At 51.5% G+C, this 26,019-nt stretch overlaps 1 protein-coding gene across 3 annotated transcripts in view; it reads left to right on the plus strand.

Annotated features, from left to right (window-relative positions):
• Window positions 1–2,709: 2,709 nt before the first annotated feature.
• Window positions 2,710–26,019, plus strand: part of NTNG2 (netrin G2) — a 45,526-nt gene continuing 22,216 nt past the window's right edge. For 2 of the 3 annotated variants that reach the window (XM_051636347.1, XM_051636344.1), the window contains exons 1-3: window positions 2,710–2,807; window positions 5,417–6,509; window positions 21,999–22,642. In XM_051636347.1, coding sequence (XP_051492307.1) covers window positions 6,297–6,509; window positions 21,999–22,642 — 857 coding nt within the window. In that variant the 5' untranslated portion in view covers window positions 2,710–2,807; window positions 5,417–6,296. Of the gene's footprint in view, window positions 2,808–3,721; window positions 3,777–5,416; window positions 6,510–21,998; window positions 22,643–26,019 lie in introns of those variants that run through there. The other variant, XM_051636345.1, reaches the window with a different exon arrangement.

Consider the following 26,019-nt stretch of genomic DNA (forward strand, 5'->3'; position numbering starts at 1 on the left):
CAGTATATCCTCTATCATCCCGAGCCAGGAAAACACTTCCCTCCTCTCCTGCCCATGTCAAAAGCACCATTTGCCATTTAGATTTAGGGAGCCAAATATAGGCACAGTATAAAAAGGTGCGAGCCCGCATATGTCAATAGGATTACACCTGCTTCTAATGGGTTTACATTTGGCCCTTGAGCCCTGGGGATCCCTTTGGGAGCTGAGGCTGTATTAAATATTAAGGGCCTTATTCTCCACCCCTGCCTACGCTGGAGTAATTAAATCTCAGTGCAGACCCATTGATTTTCAACCACACTCTCCTTGCGTGAGAAGGCAGGAGAAGCCCATCCATTTTGCTCCTCTCAGAAATTTCACCCAGAAGGAAATGACACCCAGCATTTACATATTTGCAAAACGTGCTTGGGCAAAAGCATGGAACAGGTGTAAAACAAAACATTCACTGCAACTCCTCCCCTTTTCTTCCTGCCCGTGTCACTTCCCTTCTGCTCCCACATCTGAGAGTGCCACAGACCATCTCCCTCCTTCCTGCACAAGCACCTTGTGGAGTCAGGCCCGTTTCTTTACCTCGGGAGTGGGAGCAGCTCCATTTCCCACCCTCCGAGTTTGTTCCTAGATCTCCTGGATGGCTGTGTAACCTTGGGGGAGCCGTGCAGCTGCTGCCAGCCCCTCCAGGGTATCCCGCTGATGAGTTAATTCTGGGGATTTGCCCGGAGCTAGAACCTTTTACCTGTGTCTATACAAGCCTTACTGCTGCCTTCTGATCTTTTCAGCTCACAGGGCTGAGAAAAACGACTTAGGTTTTTCTTTAAATGCCATGTAGTTTAGAAGTGTGACGACTCACACTGTGCTGCTATTCTTTCCAATTGAAACCTAATGATGCGTGCATATCACTTAACTCTGATGTCAATAATCAGCACACCACTTGGTCTTTGCCGTGGCTATTAGAGGGAATGAAAATGAAATACCAACTCCTTTTTATCCCCTTACTGTACCATAATAACTAATAAAGGAGTAATAAGTGAGACACGTGGAATTTCCAGGGGAGTCATTACTAGGAGACCTAAAGGCACAACGTGAAATCCAGGAATATCAGCCCACCCTGAATTCCTACCCTGTTCTTCTCACTTAAGTAAAACTATTGCCCTATAATAAGTGTTTACAGGGGGGAAAAAAAAGCCACATGGATAGTACCAGTCTGTGCCCTGACCCGAGGAGTGGAGCTCGAGCCAGAATCAAAATCAGCCTTTTAGGTAAAGACCACCCCATGCACCAGGGCAGCATTTGGGCTGGGCCACAGTCAAGCTGCATGCCAGCATTTCATAAATCTCACTTATGCTCCAGAATACGGGAAACGTTTCCCAGGAGAGCTCTAAATCACCTCTGCCCTGTCACAGGATGGATAGTGCTGCTTTTTTTTTTTTTTTTTTCCTTCCAGGGACTCTTAGATGGGAGCAGCCACATCGAGACCTCAGAGCAATGGGCCAAAGAAAATCACATCACAACACACTGAGTCGATGAGATCGCAAACCACATGCAAGTTGGACAATGCACTTTCTGGCTTAGAAATTATTGAATTATCGGTTAGGAAGGAACAGTCATTTTTTTGGTGGTCGTGTGCCTAGAGGGCAGTGGGGATCCTTTGGTTTTCCTCCCTGTAAATGGACTGTCATTTACCCACGTGCACGTCAAAAACCTGTCTCTGCTTAGGAACGATCCTGCCCGGTGCAGGGCAAAACTGGACCTTTACCTGCCACAGCTTTATCCACCCTGTCCATGGTTGGAGCCTCCTCAGCTCCTCGGTGTGGACACAGGAGAGCTGACCTCAGCAACACCTACAGCTTCTGCATCCCCATGCAGAAAGGTGTCATCACACCTTACAGCCCTACATGTTGATCCCTCGCCTTCCCAAAGTGAAAAACCAGCTTTTCTTAACTCCCAAAGCACATTCCCACCATTCTCAAAGCGTTTCCCAGCCATCTCGTTTCCCCATCTCCGAGTTCCTGCTTTGTTTATCCTATTAATTCCAACCACCCCCTCTTCCCCCACACGCAGCCTCATTTCCAGCATCTTTGCCAGCAGAAACCTCCCCAAAATATTCAGGGCACACCACGGAGAGAACTTCCACGTGCGGGGAAACCCTCGTGACTAGAGCTGCTTATTATTCCCACCCCCCCCCCCTCCCCGAACGAACATGATCTCATGATTTTTTTTTTTTTTTAAGCTCTTATGGAGGAAAAAAAAATAAATAAACAAGGCAAACAAACCCACCCACCAAGGAGTGGCCCTCCCGGCCCGTCCTTACCCCCCGGCGGGACGGCGGGGATGCTGCAGCCGCTCTAAAACCGGAGCCGGTGGGGCTGAAGGCTCCCCCCTGGCAGCCTCCTCTTCCTCGGGCGCTTTCCCTCCCTCCTCCCTCCCTTTCCCCCACCGGCTTTTCCTCCCTGCACCTTTAAGAAGCACATTGCCGGCCGGTGGGATGGTGTGTGCTAAAGCTGCACAGAGGAAGTTACGCAGCCGGGATCAAGCACGGAGATAAAAGCTCCGATTGTGATTGAAAGTGAGAGCAAAAGGGATTTCAGCCTCGGCATTAACTTGCCAGGGGAGCCGGGGATTGCACAAAGCTGCCCCGACCATCTGCCCTTCGGGGGCCGGCCCCGCAGCGGCTGGGGGGGGCGGTGCGGGTGTGAGGGGGGGGCTCCACCCGGCCCCGAAGTTCAGCGCTTCGCCGGGAGCCCCGCAGAGCTCCGAGCTCCCCCCGGCACGGACCCGAGTTCCCCCCGGTGCACGGACCCGAGCTCGCTCCGGTAAGGACCCGCAGCGCCGGGATGGGGGGGGGGGGGGGGGAGGGGGCAGCGCCGGCAGCAGCTCCCAGCACCCCCATCCCAAACACCCCCGTCTGCCTCCCCCCCCCACCCCCCCAGCCTCCCAAGTTGCCCCGAGGTTCTCCCGGGGTCTCCGTCCGCCCCCACCAGCACGGGAGGGGCTGATGGATGGTTCCCCCCCCTCTCCGGAGTTGGCAGGCGGGGATGCTCCCGCCGGGGCGGCTCAGCGCCCGCCTGGTGCAGACTTTTGCCCCAGCCCCTGCCTGCGCCCCGAGTCCTTCAGTCTAGAAAAATAAATAGATCCTGGCTTTTTTCGGGGTTTTGTTGGGGTTTTTTTGGGGGGGAGGGAGGAGGAAAGGGGAGAAGCGCATCGGTTTGCCTGGAAGCGCAGATGCACGAAGGAGCGCGGCTGGATGTGAGGAGCGAGATGTGCAGGTTTTTCTGCTGGGAACCCGCTGCTCCTTCCAGCTTTGCGACGTTATTCCCAAGGCTCAGTCTCCTGCCTCATGGCAGGCAGCGCGGGCGTTCCCGAACTTTGCTTTTAAGGGTGGAGGGGAAGGGGCGGCCAGAGGTGGAAAAGAAAGGGGAAAACTCACCTGGATGCAGAGGGGTTGGGGGGAGGGGGGCGTGGGGAGGAATAAAGAGAGGTTGGGGCTCATTTTGAAGACAACACTTTGGAGAAGAAAATTGAAACGTCCTTCACTGAGTGTACTTTCTGTACTTAATTCCAGAGCAGCTGAGTTGTTGCTCAGCCTCGTCTATTTCGATAGGGTGTTAATCCAATAATAAAATAATAAAAGAGAGGAACCAGCTAAGTCAAGATCCAATCTAATTTCGCGTTTCCCAATCCTCTGGCCATCAGTCCCCGGCGCTTGCTGAGCGCTCTTCAGAGAAAACAAAGAGCGTTGATTCCATTTGTTCCCACCGACTGCAGCTTCTTAATAATACCAGGTGAAGATTTATTTTCTAAGGATCAAACCAAATCAAGCAGGGCAGACCCTTGAATTCAGAGGGTCCCTCTCCCCCGTTGCCAGTCTGCTGCCTGATTCCAGAGCAACATCCTGCAACTCTTCCTGCAAAGGGACTGGACGGGCAGGACTTCGCAGGGGACCCGCACGCCCGGCTGATTGACTGACAATAAACACCTTTTGCCAGCATTTTTATATATATTTTTTTTTCTCCTCTCCCCGGGAATCTATGACATTTAGCAAGCGTAACAAGAAACTAATAGATATTATAGATCATTTCTTCCCGGGTTTTTCCCTGACAACCGTTCAAGTGCAAAATAGACTCGTTAAAGCTATGAAAATAGATCCATAAACTTAACTGGAGTCCTCATTAAAACCACCCTGCTTGTTTTCTACACAACACAGGAGCCTCATGCTCTCCACTGTTATTGAGCACTTGGCTGTGACCAATTTGATGTAATAATTAGGAACTTGTTATAACTGAAAAGACAGCTCTGATGTCAACGGGACTTACAAACACTGTGTCACACTGGTTTATTATTTTTACTACATTTACTCATACTGTAAAAATAGCAGCCAGTCTATTCTTTCTTGAGAGTTTATTCAGGTCCAATGCAGCCATAATAGGCTGTTCTTTGAGAGCTGGTGATGAAGTTTCTCCTTTCTGAACTCATTCATCTCCATCAGCAATCTTTCAACCAGAAAAGGGGGGATAGGGAGATGGTAGCACAGTGATGTGAAGCCCCCAGATGTGGATCAATGGATCTGTTAACCTGGAGTTTGAGCTTTTTAGTAACTGAGCTTTATGAAAAAGCAAAGCCTAAAGGTGCTGTTAAAGCAGACATCCCTAAATTCTGGAAGAAAAGTTGAGTGAAATAGAAAGTCAATTATCCAGAGCTAAATTTCTCTTCTAGATATGTGCCTCCCACCTTCTCTTACAAGGTCTCCCTCTTGGGTCTAATGCTGAGACAGGGTTTGATTATTTTTTTTCTCTCTCTCTCTCTTTCTTTTGAGTTGTCATTTTGTTTTGTAATTACTTAAGGTTTTTATAGCTCTGCTGGAAAGACAACAAAATTGCAGAGATGTTGCTCTAACCTGAAAGGAATACTAGGAAGGTCATTGCTCTTTGTATTAGGTGAACCTTAAATGTTATTAGGACTTTAAATTGTTTTTTATTAAATGTTATTGTTCAGATAAATCATATGTGGGGATACTGGACAACATATCTGTCTCCCCAGCTGTCTTCTTTATTTGCTTATCTTTTTAAGACTACGAATTTGTCTGTCTGTGTCTGCATATTCTCCATCTTCTAATGACCTATAGCTGCTTCTTGATATTATTTGAAGACCCATTAGAGCTCTTGTCCAGCTGCTGTTTCAAACCAGATACCTTAAATGGTGCAGTGCTCCTCCCCATCTCCCAAACAGCAGACGAGCTACGAGCATCTTACTATGGATTTCTTTTTATTAAACTTGTATATCTCTCTCTTACAAAAACCTGGCTTGTGGCTCAGGAAGCCCAGGTGAGGGCTGTCTCTCCTCAGGGACCCCTGTTCCTACATGCCTTGTTGCTCTAACTGCCCTCCCTTTGCTCCCAGCTAATTTATCCTTCAATTTGTTGCAGGTACAGCCTGCTAATGAACTCTCCCTTTGCCCTGACCATGAAAAAGACAGAAGACCTGAGGTAGCAGCATGGTTTGCAGCTGAAGGCTCGGGGAAACTTGGTGCTCAGTTGCCAAAAGGCAAAGTCAGACAGAAATCCTCTCCTTCCAGTGCCCCACAGCTGTTACAAGCCACAGAGGGAGAAGCAGCCAGGCCAGCAGTGCTCCTGCCAACCCACCCACCACCCTGGGACCCCCGCGGATGCCGCCACCCAACACACTGACATTGACACAGCCATCCTTTGGGAGCAAGGAATTTTAGCTCCAAAGAATCTCTCTTGTCAGAGTTGTACTGATGAGCGGATGCTATATTTATGTATTAATGTTCAAAAGCCCCAATAATTATTTAAGGCAAACCACAGCTTAAGGTGCTTTCCACAGCGACGCATTTGCGGCGGACAAGAAGGTTGAAGAAAACCTGATCCAGCACCATCTCACAGCCTCTCCAATTTACTCCTATCAAATTTCATCAGCAACTCAGAACTTGATCTTTCTATTGATTGACTAGAGTCACCTCTAGATATTTTCATGCTGATTTGGAAGCCCTTTCATACAATAAAAGGGGGGGAAAAAAATTAGGTTTAAGGAAGACTTTTGACCATTGATCAGGAACCCTGGCCAAAACTTTCCTAATCAAGTGGCTTCTGTGCCAAGAGAAACTTTCCACATCCAAATACAGCGTGGGATCATTCCTGGTATTGTTTGGGTCTCCTTCTACTGGATCATTTTTAGATGAAGAGTTTCCATGCTGATCCCGAGAGCAACCCCTAGCCCAGTAGCTGCCTTCCTCGGGACTCTCGGCACCGCCCTTGCCCAGGGATCCCGTGCTTGGCTGCAGCTGCCATGTTCTACCTGGTTGCTTTCCTCTTGCAGTGTTTCCCCTTGGCCATGGGACAGTATGACATTTGCAAGTCCTGGGTGACCACGGACGATGGCCCCTCATGGGAGTTTTACGCCTGCCAACCCAAGGCCATGCGGATGAAGGATTACGTGACAGTACGGGTGGATCCAGCAGGAATCACTTGTGGAGACCCACCAGAGAGGTTCTGCACCCATGTAAGTGTTTTCCTCCTTCTTGGATGTCTTGTAACAGACTCTGCTTGCAGGTGGCCAGGGGCTGAGATGCCATTATAAGGCCAGCTGGGTTCAGGCTGGCAGCGGTGGCTGCTGCCTTGAATGCAAAATGAGGGGAAGGTGTCCTGGCCTTCCCAGTGCTGTGCAGACAGGTCAGCCTTACAGCAGGGATGGTGCTGGCAGGCTGAGGGGAGGGCAAGGAGGAGCTGAGTGGGCTTAGGAAGTCCTGGTCTGGGGGTTGAAAGAGCTCCTCCCCCACAAGCACACAGACCAGAGCTGCTCTGAGCACGTCCCTCTGCGTGCTAAAGCGTGTGGGGGAGCTCATCGGTCCCATCCCAAAAGGCTGTGCTGGCACCAGGGTTTTACCAGGGGTGGGGGCACTGTCCCAGCATAAAGAGTGATGGGCAGAGTAGTGGGGGCCCACATAACACCCCCACACTGGCAGCCAGTCTGATGGTCACCAGTGTCACTGACATCCCTGCAAGCACAGCTCTCCCCCTCTCTTGCCTCTGTACCAGAAGACTCTCTGGACAGACACTTGCCCTTGTACTTAAAATCTGTAAGTTATTTTCTCTTAAATATTAATCATTGCATTTCATTCTGTGCACCACAAGGCTCAGCAGGAACACTTGATTTATAATTCACAAGGCTTTATGTTGTTAAAAAGAGTTCGGGGGTCAAAGCAAAGAGCAAACCAGCATGGCTGTAACATCCCCTCCCAAATGTCCTCTAGGTGTTCCCTGAGCACACCTTTAGAGCACAGTGACCAAGCCAGTCGGTGCTGACAGGGTTTCTACTGGGATGAGCACTGGACAAGGAGTATAGTAGCCTATTCCTTGTAATGAGAAGGAGGGAGTTCTCCTCCCTCTAAATTAGTGGAAGTGGGGACAGGAGTCCCAGTTTCTATCAGCAGCATCACCCAGACTCAGACACCCCATGCCTCAGTTCCCCACATACACGTAGAAAGTACCCTGGGCCCAACCAGCACAGAGCATCTCTGAAAAAATCCAAGAGAAAAAAGTTGCTTTCACACCAGGAGATTCCAAACATTCATGACCAGCAGAACCTACCACCACTATTTATTAACCCACTTCTCCCCAGCCTACAGGGTCTTATTAGTACCAGGGAAAAAAATCTCACTCATTCTTGATAAGTAGCAGTTTTTCTTTTAAAGTATCATTTGAAAAGAAAGATTAAGCCAAAGATTGCAAATAAAACAGTGAACTATTGTTGGGTGGGTCTGGCTTTCCATTTATCTGACTGGCTGCAGAAGGATTAAAAGGGGAACCTTGTTTTCTGCTACATTCACTGCAGCTATTTGCAAACACCTTCTACACCTTCTGGCTAAGGGTGCTCCAGGCATCCAGTTCCACTGACCTCTAAGAAAGCAGAAGACACAAACTGCAATCAGCTCCCTACATCTCTGGATTCAGTCAATACTGAGCTAAAATCCTTCTATTCTGGGCAGCAGCAGCATCTCCTGGCAGGGTACGCCTGCCATGTGCTGAGACACTTGCAAACACCGTGTACAGCCTGAATGGGAGTTACACAAATGCAAGCCATGGATTTGCCTCCCTGTCCCTGCCTCACCCCAGGGTGTGTGCCTGGCTCAGCCTTCATCTCCCACAGCACAAACCAGCGTTCATGGCAACCTCCCTGAGCAACTCCCTGGTGAGGCACCGAGCTAAGAACAGGAGTAACGTACTGCAAGTTATTTTTTACATTTTTGGGATAGGTTTATGAAATCCCACTGTATTCATGGCTCTTCCCCTCCCTCTCTGTTCTCTCCAGAGGATTAGAGAGTGTTAAAGAGAAAGCAGATGCAGAGCAGCCCTGCTGAGGGGAGCAAGGAGCCTGCCCAGCACTTGGTGCTCAGAGCCGGAGGTGGCTGCAGGGGTGATCCAAGCTCTAGCCCAGCCTCAGGACTGGAGCCGTGTATGCTGGGAGGCCAGCAAGGTGAATTTTCAGGGCCTCTGCCACAGGGAATGTGGCCATTTACTGCTGCACCTCCCCTTACGGCCAGTAGAAAGAGCCCTCAGCGAGAAACTGCCTTTTCCATCCCGGTCCCGGGCGGTGACCTGACTGACACCCATTGACATGCAGAGAGAGGCGACCGGAGCTTTGCTACCCCCGGGCAAAGGGAGGGCTGCACACAAATCAATGTCACTGCCCAGCCACGGTTCCCAACCCCAGCCCGTGCTGGGAGCAGGGAGGTGGCTGACTTGGGTGAACCCTGCCCAGCTCCCTGCCTGCCAACCCACCTTTCAGCATCCCGTTATCCTTTCTCTTCAGGTTTTAATTATCTTTCTGTAACAGGTGGGTTCTGATAGAAGCACAGCCTTCCAGCAGAGAAGTTCTTACAGTGACTATATTGCTTTCTTAGGTGTCTTTCAAAACAGCAGGGCACTGTCCGTGCAGTGAGACTCACGGCACTCGGAATTAAGCACAGCCCGGCAGGACGTCTGCACTGCTCAGACTGCTGAAATCACAATTAAAGACACACAAACATCCCTACGTGCTCAGAGCAGTCAGAGATGATGTCCACGGGGACGTGGCTGTGGGTGGGCAGAGGAGGAGGGTCTTGTAAGACAGGGAATGTTTCCTACCCGGCTTTACGGGCACCCACAGGTCCCACACGGAGCTTCCAACAACTCTGAGCTGCACTCACAGAGAGTTCTGCAGGAGGAGGATTGCAGGGATTATTTGGGGGATTGTCTTTCCTGTTTGACAACAATTCAAGTCACATCTGGCCGCTCCCTTCTGGTTTTGCTGCTTATTAAAGTCAGGGTGCTTTGCTTTTTCCACAGTTTCTGAACCTTCTCCTATTCATGTCAACGCCTGCCTGGCAGGGTCACCTGAGAAATGAATTGTATTTTCCTCTCCTGGCGGGGCAGGGGAGTGGTGGGAAGACAGATGGGTAAAGAAATAAAAGCCTGAATGAATTGAGAAGCGTGACTGAAGCCTAACAGGGAACAGACCTTTTAACCATGGATGTTGAAGGAAGGGCAAGACTTCAAAGATCACATCCAGGGCATGGCACAGAGCAGCTCCATGCAGATTTCAAATGAGGGGAGGGTCTCGGGACAGGTATGGCTGTGAAGCTGCCTGGGACAGAGAGGGGAGACAGCATTGCTTCCCCATCCCACCCTCCTGGGGAGGAGGAGGGCACAGCTGGGCAGGGTGCTCCCAGGTATGGAGATACCCTGAGTTGTTGAAGGTCTTTTTTGATACCAAGCTGAGACCTCTGAGAGTTTCACTTTCAAGTGTCCACGTTGGGCACATGTGCTAAAAAAATTATGTAGGTTTTGTGGGCAATTTACACACGAGAGGGGCAGGAGGGAGCAAGGAAATGCCGAAACACCAGTGCCCGCTCCAAAGAGGTTTGCAGCTCAAAGGGTTTCCAAATCATTCTAACAAAAACAAGATGGGTGTACAGGGGAGCAGGAGCAGACTGCCTATGAGCCAGTGGCTGCCACATCTCCTGGGTATTCCAGACACAGCTCCCAGCACCCAGCCAGTGGCACAAGGAGCTCAGCTCATCTCCAGGATGGGAGCCACTTTTTTTCCCCCCCAGAGGTGTCAAGACACCATCTCTTGTTCAGAAGACACTTGAATGCAGGGCTGAGCTCTTAGCCCTTATTGATGGGTCAGGGGTATTTTTATTTGGAGTCAGCATTGTTTCATCAGCTAAAAGAGCTTGTGGATTTTGGCACGGGTACATGAAAGGAAAAGGCTTTATTTATTCATTACACTTTGGGGCAAATTTGATGATTAGTTTAACTCTTAGTTAAACTTCTCTGAATTACATGTGGTTATAAGGTTCATACTAAATAACTATTTCACTTAGTAGATAGGGTGCTAACTGCAGAAAAAAGCAGGTAAACTTTTGGGCTGAGAAGCCCTTTTCCCTACATTTTTAGCCTATCTCATACAGCTCTACCCAAACATATCTTCATACCCCTGTTTAGGTGCAAAGGAAGGATTGCGGGTTTGGGGATCATTAAAACTAAAGTCCAAGTTTTTAAAGAAGGAAAATGGAATTGCTTTGGCTGTGATTTTCTAGAAGTATTTTTAAAGATGCAGCATGATCTGATGGCTAAAGAACAGATTCACCCCTTCTAGAACCTCACGCAGCGCTCTCCCGGCCTGTCCTGCCCCTTGTTTCAGGTGGGAGAACCAGGGGGGCAAAACAAGGGTTCTCAGCCCTGCAACCACCCCAGGGCTCACGGGCAGCTTTCGGGCTGAGCACAGCCTGTATACAAATAAAATGGAAAATCTTTTCCAAGAAAAATGGATGTTCTCCCTCTTTCTTGAGTAAATCAGTGCTACCTGCAAATGCATCCTTGGCCTTAGCAGAGAGCTGGGAGCCAGAGCTGCCCTTTGCCCTTCCTTACAGGACTTACTGTTCCCTGTTGGCATTGAGGACATTAACTTTGCCTTTATGCCAAATTTCAGCAGCATAAGAAAACCACTCTCCCCTGTCAACTTGCCCAGGACAGCTCGGTCAGGGTTTTGGGGATGGAAAACCGCATCCTTCTTTTCACATCCCTCACGTGCCAACAGCCTCCCTGCCCCCTGCAGCCCTCCAGTACATTAAATTACCTCCTGGAAAATACACCCCTTTCCTTTGAGGGGAGCCTGGAAAAGGCAACTTCTGCCTTTTCCACCCAGGTGAAGGGTGGAAAAGGCACCCACAGCAGCATCACTTTCAAGCGTGGGAGCAAGAGCAGCAAAACCTCTGGGTTTTGTTCCCATCCTTCATCACTTCTCAGCATCAGGGCTGGTGCAGACACAATTTTAAGTCAAGATTTGAAGTCAAGATCAACAGCTCCTTGCCCCTCAGGGCCAAACCCCTGGATTGCATGTTATTAACTGCTCAGCAAATTACACACTCCTCCTCTCCTGCCAGAGAGGCTGCTCCAGAGCGTGGCAGGATCTTGGTGTCACAGAAGCTCTATGGAAAATGAGAGAAGAAATTCAGCTCTAAATTACAGAGTGCTGAGCAAACAGGATTTCACCTCACAGTCTGTAGCAATTTCCTTAAACACCCAGTTTGGGATTCATCTTGTTGTAAGGTAGGATATTGCTCCTTTAACAAGAATCATTTCTACTTGCTGATGGAAAAGACACAGCGATAAAAAAATGAAGCTGTCAAGTAGATTTAATTGGTACAATGAGCAGAAAGCTTAACCCCCACCTCAGGAGGGATGAATAAACTGCTTTTAAGAAAAGTTTTGCTATCCAAAGGGAACAGCATCCAGATGGGAAAATTGGAGAGAACTGACTCCAAAGATTTGCTGGGGAGCATGGCCAGAGTCAGGAGAGCAGCTTTCACAGCAGCTCTATGTGTGGGTTTTCTATAAGACACTTTTAAAGCTGAAGGGATCCAGGGAAGTCCTTCCTATTTGTTTTGGGTTTGTTTGTTTTAATCCATATTGTATTCTATAGCATCAATACTATCTCCCTTAAAACTTCAGAAGGAATTCTCCCTACAGAAAAGGCTGCCTAAGTGAAAGTCCAGTTTTGACCTTAGTTGAGCCTGACTACAGTTTCAGATCCCAAACACAATCTTTTTACCATCAGGATTTAAAGGCATGTCCCACCTCCCTGGCCCTGCCTGTTGTCCCATGCAAGTGACAACCACATCCCCACTTGTCCCCCTGTGGCAGCAGAAGCTGCTGAGCTGTGCTTGGTCACATTAGTTCACTGATCCATCTGAAAATCATCTCTAGTCACCCAAACCACCTCGCTTTTTGCTCCTGCAGCAGCTCCAGGGCTGAGCCCTTGGCTGCAGGGCTGCACACTGAGCATCCCTGGGCTGCCAAGCACCACTTGATGACCATCCAGATGTCTATGGGGAGAAGCTGATGCCTGCAAAGCCCTAAGACCCACCAGCCAACAGCAGTTTGGACTCCCAGGCTTCCCCCTAGGCAGGTGTCCCATCCTCTCCCACACAGCACCCTAACCCTGCTGGGCATCTTTCAAGCTCACCCTGATGTGGTCCAAGCCACCACCAGGCACCTGCTGAATTATTCCCCTGAGGGCATAAAGCAGCCAAACTCCTTGTAAGCAGCAGCAAAAGCAGAGTGCTTGTCCCAGCAGGCACAGGAGCCCTGATCAGAGGCCCAGGTGGGTGCAAGGGTATCCACCCCCCAACTGTGTTACCCCAACAAAGGCTGTGGGGAAGATCTGCACCTCCAGCTGAGGATGACAACAAGCTCCACTTCCCCCTTTCCCACCCCCAGCCTCTGTGTCCTGCCCTCCCCCATTCAAACTACCAGGGCCTCTCTTACAGAATAAAATATTAATAGCGGTGGAGCGAGCTGCTCTGCAAAGGCTGCATCTATTGAGCTTACAAGGCACACAAGCTTTTAGAGAGCAGGACACTTTTCCTACTTCCTAAGCATTTTCTTAGTCCTGAATCAATAATGCACTCGGAGCCCAGCACACAGGTCACTGCTGTTGTGCTGCTGGTAGGGGCTGTGGACACAGATACCCCCCCATGACAAACTGCAAGGGCTTCAGCATCTGGGTGAGGAGGGATGGGGCAGGATCCAAGGGTCTTAATCTGTAGAGGAGCTTCAGGGAAGTGCCTTGGGAAGAGCAAAACTTGCAACAAATTAGGTACAGAAAGTCCAGGTTTGGAGAAGAGCTAAAAAAGCAGTTGGTGGGATTAAATGCCTGCCTCTTTGAAAGTGTGCCCATGGCTGAGAGGCAGCTGGTTCACCAGCTTCTCACCTCAGGCTGTAGGTCACCCTGTAATCCATAAACTTGCCAAAGGAGCAGTTGCAGGGGTGCAGCCCAGAGGTGGGCATGAGGTGAGCCCAGGGTGCCAGGAGGGGTTAGAGCAGCTCACCAGGGATTAGCAGTTCACAAAGAAAGAGCTGCTCAAAAACTACTCCATGGGAGGCTGGGCTGCAGGAGCTGTGTGTGTGTGTGTGTGTGCCCAGCACAGACCAGATTATCTGCTTAGGAGTGGAATTTTCCAGGCAGATTTAACCCTTGTGTCTCCCACAAATCAGCTCCACATGCATTTTTCTGGGACAAGGTGTAGGGCAGCAGATCCAGCAGCAGAAGCCAGAGCTGCTTCCCAGCCATCCCAGGGCTTTGGAAATGAAGTGCTGCCCCGAGGTCACCCTGCAAATGGGGTGCTCAGAGCCCTTCTCAGAGAGGTTACATGTGGTCAGGGCTAATTTCAGCCTGGAGGTTAAAATTTATCATGTCACCAGATTTTCTGGCTGTTTCTGGCTGAGCCAGAGTGGGCGTGAAAGGATTTGTGTCTGTGCACGGGCCGTGAGGGTGGCCAGGTCCTTAGGTCAGTCTGTGTGTGTGACAAGCAGTATCTCTGGATCCCCTCTTTGTGGAGAGGCTGCTTCTCACCTGGGTGTCAGCCTCCTGCAGAGCTTGTACCATGTATGGCACAAAGATAGATTCAGACCCTGTTCATGGAGGTAACAAGCAGACAATGGGGAGAGGAATTCTCCCTCATGGTTCGCCTTGGCTTTCACATCAAGAGGGGGTGAAGGACCCACCACTTCAGTCCTGAAGACTGAAGAGCTCAGTCTCCAGAAAAGGTGGAGCCCTCAGTGCTCCAGATGAAGCCCAGACCTGCTCCTGAAGTCCCTCCCTGCCTCAGTTTCCCCACCTGGAGATAGGACACTGCGTTCCCACCATACAGCCCTGCCTGGCACTGTGATGCTTCCCTACGGTTGGCAGAGAGAAGGGCAGAGTCCTGAGCTGGGATGAAACACTAACAAGATGCTTCTTGAATTCAGAAGCAGGCTGGAGGGGGAAGGGGAAGAGCAGCCAGGAGAACAGGTTGAATCTTCTCCAGCAAAGAGACGGGCCCAAGGGAGCCCGAGAGCCTTGAGCAAGCGGCGCGCAGCCGGAGAGGGAGGATCTGCTTCAGGCCAAAGGGAAGAGGCAAAAAACAAAGCAAAATGTCTGGCTGAGCAGGTCCCAGGGGGTGCTCACCAGGAGCTGCGCCGAGAAGCCGGCGGGGCCACTTTCTGCTGACTCACCCTCTCCTGAGTCCCACGGGCAGGCAAGGAGTGTCCCAACGCCCCTGCCGAGGGGTGACCTTGTGCTTGGACAACCTCACATCTGGGAGGAAGGGGAAGGAAGTGGAGGAGCAATCAATCCCCCAAACCACGGCCTGGGGGGGGAGGTGGAAGGGGTGACATTCAGCAGAGCCAGAATTAGCCGATCTGTGGAGGGACCCCATTTCCACCCTGTTAATAATTCATGCCAGCTGTGCCTTTACCTGCTCATAAACAGCAAGTGCCTCGTTAGCCAGGATGGTTTTCTCCCCTTTTGCTGTCTCTGCCCTAATAAGAGCCTCGTGCAGGTGGCTGGGGGAGGGAGGCAGCAAGGGGAGGGCACACAAGTGAGCAAACCAGCCCACCCTGAGCATCACATCCCAGCACCATCCCATCTCCACAAGGCTCCCTGCCCCTGGAGACCCCTGCCTCCCAGAAGGAGCTGCCTTCCACCTGCAGAGGTGAAGCTGGGAAAGAATCCTTCACCAGACCATGGGTGTCCTGCCAGGACCTGCCTACACACACTGACCATTTCAAAACATCTCTGTGGAGGGTGACCATGAAGAAGGGAGCCATGTTCAAGGGCTCTGCCTATGGCTTGGGGCCATGCCCACTTGTGGGGTAGGCAGAGAAGGGATTTGCTGGGGCATTCCCAGGCATTCCCAGGCACCCAAGTGGCTCCCAGGCAGCAGCCATACAGGCAGCCCTGGGAAAACTGGATCTTCTACCATATGTGAAAAATAAGGGCTTCAGGATTCTCTAAAACATATTTAACTTCACCCAAGTTGTATTTTCAAATAATAATAATAATTAGGAGAAAACATCTCACCTGGAAGAAAGCAATTAAGGGTCCATTTCCAAAGGGCATGTTTTGCATTCAGAGCAGCCCCAGTGTCTCTGCAGTGTGATGCTGAGGCACGTGGTCCCAACCCAGGACCCCTCCCCTGCACACCAACAACCATCCCAAAGAGGAACAGGTCCCTGAGACACCTGGCAGGCTCCAGTCCCAGCTGTGGGGTGGGCAAGGCCTGTGCAGCACCAGGAGATGGGGCAGGTAGTGCCAGAGGGAGCAGCCCCTGGCCAGGCAGCCCCACCAGGGCTCCCTGCAGCTCCTCCAGCATCAAGCAAGGAGGGCACAGACCTTCCCCCCTGGCTCATGGAAGGGCTGGTGCAGGGTATTCCCTCCTCCCCAGTTATCTCCATGCTCCCAGACATCTCTGCCCATGAGTTGTGCCACTTGCCAGCTGTTGGAAATAATTGCTGTAAATTAATTACTGTTTCACCCCTCTGATCCCTCCCAGCCAACGAATAGAGTGAAAATTAATTGTCAGAGAATATTTCCAGTTCTCTGGCAGTCCCATCCTGGCCACTGGCAGGTCATGGTTTGTGCCCCCAGGCACAAGATGTAATTACCCACAAATGTTATTTTGGATGATAAAATTGCCTTGTTTTTTTCATAACTCCAGACAGAGCAGCTGACCCCTCAGATCAGAAGCAGCAAGAGTGAAAAAACTTTCTAATAACATTGGGACAAGCCTGAGTGTTTTCCCAGGTAAACATGATTCTGTCTGGGAGAGAGACTCACATCCCAGAGCAGTTATTGGAAAAAAAAAAAGGAAGCTTCCCCAAAACACCCACCACTCAGTGTGGCCCTCGTTAAGAATTTTCATGGTGTAAAAGAGATTTAACTCTATCAATGGAGAGGATACAGGAGGTTGTCACCAGGGCTGGGTCAGGGATGGCATCTCCCCTGCTTGGTGGGGTCATTTCCAGGGCTGAACAGCACTGGAGCAAACCTGGAGCCTGGCTGGGATGGGGATGGAGATCCTTGCAAAGCCCTGGGCAGTTTTGCCAATGAGGCTGTTTTGCAGGATCTGGAGTAAATTCGATAGGAACTTAAGGACTTTGTAGCTGTGCAAGGCAACCTGGGGACTTTGTGAACCTCATAGATGGCCTTCAAAGCACCACACAAAAAAATACTGCTTGGTTTTCCAAAACTAGTCCAAGTTGTTGAGACCTTGCCACTATTCTCATTGGGAGACTGATTGTAATTAAAAACAAGTTGACCCCAGAACACCCCAGGTTTTAGCAGAGGTCCTGGCTTAACCACCACAATTTCATCAAGCAGAGACCCCCAAAAGCAGAGCAACTCCAGGGGGGCTTCCCTAGGCAAGGGCACAATTAAACCATTCACACCAGGTTACAAGAACTGTGATGAGCATCCTTAGCTGAGCTGTACAAACTTCCACACCATCTTATTTTTCCTTGCTCAAATCTTGGTGTTTTTTCCCCCCTGTTATTACTACTACCATTATTATTATTATTCATTGTGCAGTTATTAGTTGCAATTGCTCTCCAACTTCCCTTTGGCAGGGAGCTCTCCTGAAAGCTGCAGGGTTGTTTTTTTTGTGCAGCTTTCACCATTCACAACAGATGTCTAGTTTGTTTAAATATTCAGCAGCTTAATGATTAATCAAGTAATTTCACCTACAAAAATATATGATTTTATGCTGTGAGGCTTAGAAATGACATTATCTGCTAGGGAAAAAAAAAAGGAAAACAACTTTGTGCACTCATTAAGAGCCTTAAAAACCAGCTGGGCTTTGGAAAACCAGGGCCTTTTATTGTGGCTGTTTTCCCCCCCATTCCCTCCCTCCCCAGCAAGGTGGGGAGCAGCTTCCCTGCAGCATCTTGAATCCCTGTCATTGTGCCTCCTCAGAGCAATATCTTGTTTCTTAAGACGTGCTCCACAAGAAGCAAGTCACCTCTATCACCTTCAGAAAGTCCCTTTTGCAGCATTTCTGCCCAGCAGTGACCCCAGCTCAGCACCCAGAGGTGGCCAAACCCAAGAGCTGGCTCTGCACTCACCAGGACACCTTCCCAGGGATTTGCCCCATGGAGGCACAATCTTGCTGTGGTGCCATTTGTTGGGACAACTTGTCCTCAGGGAGGCTTTTGTGATTTGTCCCCAGGGCTTTTTGCCCCTTTGGGCTGAGCAGGGGCTGAGCAAGGCTGCAGTGCCCTTTGCTGCACCCTCAAGAAACAAGCAAGCAGAAGATCATGCCAGGGAGCTGGAACCCTGCAATATCTAGTTGCTGTGAGGACACTCACGACTGATTTAATAGCATGAGACTCAAAGTGAACTGGTTTATTTAAAGCTTGCAGAGACCAAGGTTTGCCTGGCTGATACATTCTGACTTTTAGATTGAAGATGTAAATATCCTGGGACTTTGGACAGATTCTTTGGAGGACACACGGCTTGGAGGAGGAAACCAGATTCAAAAATAATACCTGGAATTGTTTCAACAGGGCTATAACTGATCCTACCAGGACCCACAGAGCAGCCAAAGTATGACCATCTGTTTCCGCTCCCCCCTGCCCTCCTGGCTGACTTCTAACCACCCCCTCCAGCCCAAATTGCACTGAGCATCCCGTGGAGGAAGGACAATTCAATAAACTGAAAACCAAAAAGGAACACTTCATTTTAGCAGAGGAAGCTGTAGTGATGTGACTCACTCGGTGGTTTTTGAGGCTCCCCCCCCCCACCTTTCAGCACCCTCACTTGGAGGTTATTTTTGCATTTACCCTGTTGGAACCACTGAGCTCTCCAGCCTTGTGCCACCCCAGAGCACCAGGGTGGTTCAAACAACTCTGAGCTTGTTGCCTGCTGAGCTGAGCACGTTTATGGGTTGGGATGTACAGGAGCATCAGGGACTGTGAACCCCCATTCCCTGATCTCTGGGATGAGCATATGGGAGACAGGCAGAGTTTTGGCTCCACTTCTCCCTGCTCTTGACCCGCCAGGTCTCCTGCCAGGGACATGCCTGGCCAGCTCTGTCCCTCCAGACGGGACACGGGGAGAGGCATCGCGCTTGTCAGACTCTGTTGCTTCCCTCATTGCTCCTGGGAAACCTGCCCCACCTCCCAGCCTGGCCACCCTTTACTGGTCTGGGCAATGTTTTCTTATTTTGGTTTGGTCACAGAGTCCTGCCCTTGTGTAGCTTGGCAACTGCTTAAGGAAGCCTTCAAAGAAAACCTTGCCCCTACCAAGGTGAAGCTGGCGAGTGTGGGCACACTGGGGACAACTCTAGCAGTAAGTACTTGGTGGAGATTCATCTTACACCAGCTGAAGGGCTTTGGCAGCCCCAATGGCTGCTGCACACAGGGAAAGGAAACCACACAGCAAGGGTGCTCTTGCCAGGGCAGCTCAAAGCACACAGGCTCCTGCTCCCACACTACTGTTCTGAGCAGCAGGGTGGGTTCATCGGGGAGTTTTGTGCCACCACCTCGAGCTGATTCCCCATCTGAGCCCACTGAGATGCTGCACCCTCCTTCAGACACAGGGTGAAAACAGCCCCCCAGGACGGTCTTTACAGGACCGTCCGATTAAGCCATCTGTATGGCCACACTGGCAGCAGGACCACACTGCAACACAAAGTGATGCCTCAGCACAGGAAACACACTCACAGCCCCAGCACTTCAGCTGAGGGGGATTTTTATTCCTTTTCCATCAGCCACTGCTGTAAAGCTGCTCTAAGAGGCAGCTACATCCCCCCACAGGAAGCTGTGTCTCATTAGCAAAGGTAAATAATTCCTCTGAACGTGACAAGTCAGGAGAGCATCTTAAATATGTCAATATCTTGGTTTTTTTTTAATCCCTGCTCCAGAACAGTGTGTTGCAGGAAGAGAGGACAAACCCCCCAGCACAACTTGGAGCCCTGCCACACCCCTGCTGCTATTTCCCCTTACTCAGGACATCTGCCCCTCTTTGGGAGGAGATAACACCTGGGCAGGTGCCCTCACCCCTGTCTGATCCACCCAAGCAAGCCTGAGCACTCCATTAATTTCTCTTGCTCAGTCAGCACAGCTGCAAGCAAGTGAGAAATAACAAAACCGTTGCCATTTGCTTTCCAACCATCCACTGGAACATCCATTTAGTAGCCTCCCAGCTCCAGGGATGGACACAGAACTGGAGCTCAGCAGCCTGGGCTGCAGCCCTTCCTCCCAGCACACACAGAGATGGCAAAAGCCACACGTGGCTCAAGCTAAGGCTGGAACAGAAGGAGCAAATCCCAGCACAGCACTTGAGGTTTTCCCATCGGGCAGGTGCCTGTCTGAGATCAAGCTGGTGCTGGACACAGGATGAGTTTTGTGCTGCTTCATCAACTGGCCCCTGCTGCTTTCCTCAGCAGCCTCGGGCACATCTCACACGACAAGGCTGTGCCTACAGGAGTCCCCTCTTCTCCCCAAGGCCTCCACTGCATCCCCTGAAAAGGAGCCTGGTGCTCAGATCAGCTGCTGGTTGGTTGGTTTCAGCCCCTCTGCAGGCTGAGCAGCCTCTGCCTTATTTACATTTGCTACTCACACATTGCCCAGGAGATGGGATTATTTATGTGCTCCTGAGCTTTCCCCAGGCTCTTCAGCACTCTGGCCCCCACTCACTGTGCAAACAGTTGCTCACATTCAGCACATGTCTCCGAGCTGTGGGGAGGCACCAACAGCCCATTTTACATCCACAGAATGCAGAAGCTCTAAGCAGTTCCCAGAACTTCTAGTTGCCCAACTGGAAGTGGCAAAGCCCAAACTTTCCAAAGCACCTCGTGGTACACAGCGTTTTCCACACTCAAAGCACAGCCATGATTTGCACCCAAGAGCACCCATTTGTACAAGCCAGACCCCCTGCTCTGCTTTGCCCAGGGTAGACACAGAGCACCCTAAAAGCAGGTCACAAGCACTCAGAAGCTCCAAGAGTTTGCCAGGACAAAGCAAGCCTATGGTGCCAGGTCAGTCCCCAGTGCCACAGACACAGGAGCAGTCTCTTCCCACACTGCCAGCAGGATTCTCCCAGCCCTGGAACCCAACCAGCTGGTGCAGCACCCACCTCTGCATCTCATTTGTTTGAGCCCCCCAGCCCCAGCTCCCTAGCAGCCAGCACCCCCAGCACAGCCAGGGTGCTGTGGCTGGTCCCCAAGGCCAGGCAGAGGCACAGAACTGCCAACCACACAATAAACATTCACAAGCCAAACTTCAAAACCCATCCGGGCCTTACCTTGCACGCTGGCTGTGCTCAGGAGGGCCAGTCCTTGCAGCCCAGCAGGCTCCTCACCTCCAACCATCACCCCTGAGCAGCTCCAGCTGTTTTATCTCCTCCTCCCCCTGCCAGGTGACTCTGCCTCCCTGATGAGGGTCCCACCACAGCTGAGCCCATTGTCCTACCCATCCCTCACCCTCCCCAGTCCTCTGGGTTTGGAGTCTGAGAGGGAAGTAAAGCAACAGTGAAGAGATGCTTCATGTGCAAAACAGATTTGCAGTGTGTTGCAGAGAGGTTTTTGCAGATGGTACCTACTGTAACAGAGCCCCACGTCACCCCCAAGGCAGGTCTGACCCACACACTCCTGCAGGCAGGAGCTGCAGGGCTTTAACACCCCAATGACACAGCTGACCCTGATGCCCACCTCCAAAACGCCAACATTTGGTGCGTGACCTTGATGACATGTCCTTAGTGCAGCTCAGCACAGGTGCAGGTGTGACTGTGTCCTTGCAAAGCATGCAGGCTTGGCTGTGCACTGTCACTTGTGGGTAATACAGGATGCTTGGACCTTTTCTCCCATTGCCCAGGCCTGCAGGCAATGAGTGATGTAGGAGTGGACGCTGTCACCTGGATGGGTGAGCCATCCCTCCCACCGTGGTCCCAGCAGGCAGCCAAAGATCACTGCACCTCCTGCCTGCAGCTAGGGGAGGCAGGATGGCCTGGGCAGTGCCTGTCCCCTCAGGAGCAGCCTGCCTGGCACTGTTGCATCACTCGATTTCTGCAAAGACAGACATTAACTGGTGTCCTTTGCTATTTGCCACAGGCTGAGGATGCCCAGACAAAGAGCAAGTGGCTGGGGATGGTGTTTAGGCTGCGGGAGTCCCTGGTACTTTCTGGGCACAGAGCCACTTGCCCTGTTCCCTTCCCCATCCCCTGTCAGCTCAGCTTCTGGAGAGTTTGAGTAGGTTGAGCTGAGGAGACACCAGCAATGGTCATCACAAAGGGCCTTCCAAAGGAAACAGCTCAGCCTTGCTCACAGCCAAGGCAAATCCATATCTTTTTGCCTTAAATTCCTGCTTAGAAACAGCTTCATCCAGAGCCAGACCCCTGGCACAGCCCAGTTCAGCCCAGCAATTAAGGTTTGACACGAGCAGCTACAACCGGGGCGCAGTAATGGTGCGAGCTGAGCCACGTGCCTGTGATGCCCACACGATGCCCAGGTGATGCCTTCTCCTCTCATAGAATCATAGAATCATAGAATCATAGAATCATAGAATCATAGGGGTTGGAAGGGACCTCGAAAGATCATCTAGTCCAACCCCCCCGCCAGAGCAGGGTCACCTAGAGCACATCACCCAGGAAGGCATCCATCCACTCTCGTGACCATTGTTGTTGTTCCAGGAGAACCCGTACCTGTGCAGCGACGAGTGTGATGCCTCCAACCCGGACCTGGCCCACCCACCCAAACTCATGTTTGACAGCGAGGACGAGGGGCTGGCCACGTACTGGCAGAGCGTGACATGGCGCCGGTACCCGGAGCCGCTTCTGGCCAACATCACACTGTCCTGGAACAAGAGCATCGAGCTGACAGACGACATCGTGATCACCTTCGAGTACGGCCGACCCACCATCATGATGCTGGAGAAGTCTCTGGACAATGGGAGAACTTGGCATCCCTACCAATATTATGCAGATGACTGCATGGAGGCCTTCAGCATGCCAGCACGGAGGGTCCGGGACCTCTCCACCACCAGTGCCAACAGGGTCCTCTGCACGGAGGAGTATTCCCGCTGGGCGGGCTCCAAGAAGGAGAAGAACGTCCGGTTCGAGGTAAGGGATCGCTTTGCCATCTTTGCTGGCCCCGACCTCAAGAACACAGACAACTTGTACACCCGGCTGGAGAGCGCCAAGGGGCTCAAGGACTTCTTTACCATCACTGACCTGAGGATGAGGCTGCTGAGACCGGCCCTGGGGGGCACCTACGTGCAGAGGGAGAACTTGTACAAGTACTTCTATGCTGTCTCCAACATTGAAGTCACCGGCAGGTAACAGCTGCTGTATTTCTTGGGGCATCTCTTCTCAGAGGGATGAGAAGAGGGTTACTGCTAGAAAACTAGGCCATCAGCCTTTCTGTCCACCCATAAGATTATCAGTGTTTTTCCCTCCAATGCTCCTTCTCCCCAGGCAGGGCAGCAGTGGTAATAAAACAGGTGTGTCCTTGCAGGGAACGGCAGGGACACCTCCAAGGCTGTGTCTGGGAGAAGGGCTGTGTCCTCCTGGAGCTGGCACGGAGGGAGCTGGGACACAGCTCGGGTGGATGGGCAGGGTCTGAGTTCCCTCTCAGATACCTTGGCCCCAGCTGTGCAGACACAACCAGCCTCTGCCCATAAATCTCAGGGGTGATGCTGGTGGGTCTGGGGGATGAAGAATAAGGCTCGTCCCACTAAAGTCCAACTCACTGCCAGTCCCCAGTCAGTCCTGCACCCCCAGAGCAGCCCCCGCTCCCACAGACCAACTTTGGGGTGAGGGTGACCCCCCTGACACATCTGGGGCAGGAGGGGGTTTGTTTCTCCTGTTGTTTTTTGGTTTTCCTTTCTCCACGCGCTGCCATGTGTCACGTTATGACATCAACCAAAAAAGCAAAGTACGGTGGAAAAGTGCCGAGATGGCTGATTTCCCTTCCAGCTTGTGTGAGACTCAGAGGCGAGAGGGGAACAATCTCCCCTCGCTAACAAGACTCATCACAGCAACAGAGGAGCTGCTTGTCTCAGTTCCAACCCCTTCCCTTCACAGACTTTGCAAGAAAACATGTTTTTCAGGTGCCACCGAGGCTGGCACGGAACGGGCTCCAGGGGGAAGGGAGATACAGGGAGGGATGGGAGAGGGGCAGGCAGGGCGAGGAGCTGCAGCTGGCAGAGGGGTTGGTCTCCCTTGGTACAACTGCCTGTCTGGGATGAGCAGCCACAGCTCACTTTTCTGGACATCCACCCCCAGGATTGCTCAGAGAGGAGCCTGGGGAGCTGGGGCACAGGCAGAGGTGGGGAGAGGAGCATCTCTGTGACCGCAAGGGCCTGGGTTTCACTGCAGTTTGCTTCTGTATAAATATGTGCACAGAGACATTTTACACCTGCCCATAAGAGGTATTGCCAGGTGGACTAAACATCCAGGGTCCTCAGGCCGCTCAGGAGGGGGCAATGGAGCAAAGCAAAGAGGCTGAAAGGAAAGCAGGTGAGGGTGAGAGGAAAGGCCACCACGCTGCCTCCCCCACTGCCACCACAGCCAGTCCTGCCCCTGCCCCATTCCCCCCCAGCTGGCCAAGCTGCCCGCAGGGACACTCACCCTTCCTGCCTGCCCTGTGCAGGATGTGTCACTTCAGTACTTTGGGCTTCTAGCTGTGCTGGTGGGATTCTCCACAAACCAGGACCTTTGCAGTTTGTCAGCTGTCTTCTTCCCCACCACCAGTCCCCCAGCAGGTTTTGAACTCTGTAGCCAAATTTAATACCATTTAGTAGCAGCAGAAGTTGTTTCAGGAGATAAAATCCCTACAAACTGTGAAAAGAGGCAATCAGGGCAGGGGAGGAAAACCCCTTCAGTGACCCTGGGGAGAGGGGGCACAACCTCCATGAGACACCAGAGAATCCACAGCTGCCAGCACACTAGGCACGGGGCAGGGAGGGGTGACTGGCTGAGGAGCTGTGGATAAGTGGTGTACAAGGTGGAGAAGCTTCATGGGAATTAACTCTGCTCCTGTGATTATGCCAGTACTGGCAAGCAGGGTTTTATTTCCTGGAAAACAATCTAATTCCAGCTGTAAGCAAAGCCAGTTGCAGTGCAGGGACTAGGACCAAATTAAATCTTGTGTATGGCTCAACAAGCAGAGGGTTATTGAGAGGAGAAATCAATGTGAGCCTGACAGGAGAGTGGTGTGGGCAAGGGGGGGAGGCAGGGCTGGAGATGGACAGAGCCTCTTCCAGGATATGGGAACCACCATGTTTGAGGAACAGGAGGAAAGTGTCTAGATAACATGGGGAGTGGTGTTAGGGCATCACTTCATGGTTATGAAGAAATGAAGGCTCAAAGGCAAAAAGCAGCCAGAAAATCTCAGCTGGAGAGCAGAGGAGCAGTGACTGAGAGATGTGAGCAGCCCCGAGAGGCTGGAGGAGCTGGGCTGTGAGGAGTGGCCCTGGGGGAGCAGAGTGTGCCATCAGAGGAGCAATACATGGCACCCCCTGTGCCCCTCTACGGCTCCAGGATTTTAGCAGGCAGCTGGCAGAGCCTGCAGGCAGTGAGACACATGGCAGCTCATTTCCAGTTGATGTTCATAGTCAAGCAAAGAGTGAAACACTTTGCTCTCAGAGCAGAGCAGGAGCCTGGGTGGTTTCTCCTGTCACAGCCTTAACTGGTGGGTTCAGAGAGGTTCCTCTGATGCCCCTGAACCACTTGCTCCTGGGACCCCATCCAGCTGTACCCCATCCTTCATTCCTCTGCTTCCCACCAAGGAAAACCCCTCACTGTGATCTCCCAGAGCTTTTTGGAAAAGCAGAAAGAGCCAAAGCAAAGGACATGGGGAAAAGGGGAAGAAGTCTGCAGCCAGGGGCAGTCAAGAGTTTGCCAGGATCTCCAGAGGGTCTGATGGATCCTGAGAGTCACTGCTCCCTTCCTGGGTGCTGGTGCTTCAAGGTCTCCTCTGCCAGCTTCATTTGTGTCCCCTCCTCCCACAACCTCGGCCAGGTCCATTTCTCTGTTCGTGGCTGACAGTTTATTTTTACTCACTTTCTCCTTCTTGGTATCTTTTCTGGTTTGGTTGTTTGGTCTTTTTTTTTCTTTCTCCATCCTGTCTCTATTGATCTGCAGAGTAACTGGAGATGCAGAGGAGTCAAGACAGGAATAGACACGAGCAAGCCCTTGGCCTGTGTGCTTGTGTGTGTGCCAGGCAGGGTGGGGAAGGGAAGCGGAAAGACTTTTCCCCGCAGATTCTCTATTCACCGCTTCGTTTTCCCCTCAGCGCAGGGATGAGCTCTGTCTTCTTCTCAGGAATGGGTGAATGAGCCCTTCCTGGCTGCCAGGGCTGAAGGCTGGCCTGATGAAAGCCACCTCTTTCCATTACACACCGTGTCTCTTTGGAGTAATTTTCCCCCCTCCCTAACGTCAGTCACCGCAGCGCTCAGCGGGTCACGCTCCGTCACGGGGACGTTAATAAGCTGTAATTGAAGCTAATGTGCCATGGCCAGGACATGTGGATCCAGTTAGGAGAAATCAGATTGAGCAGAAGTGAATCAATTTTAGGTGATTATAAAGCTTTCTCTCCTTCGTCCTCCCCTGCCCTGCTGCATGCTCTGTCTGTCTATCTGTCTGTCCATCCTGCCAGTGACGAGCAGTCCCCAGAGAAGGGAAGGAGGAGGGAGCGTTACTGGTCAGGGAG

Source organism: Apus apus, chromosome 19 (assembly GCF_020740795.1).
Source record: "Apus apus isolate bApuApu2 chromosome 19, bApuApu2.pri.cur, whole genome shotgun sequence".
NCBI classification, from domain to species: domain Eukaryota; kingdom Metazoa; phylum Chordata; class Aves; order Apodiformes; family Apodidae; genus Apus; species Apus apus.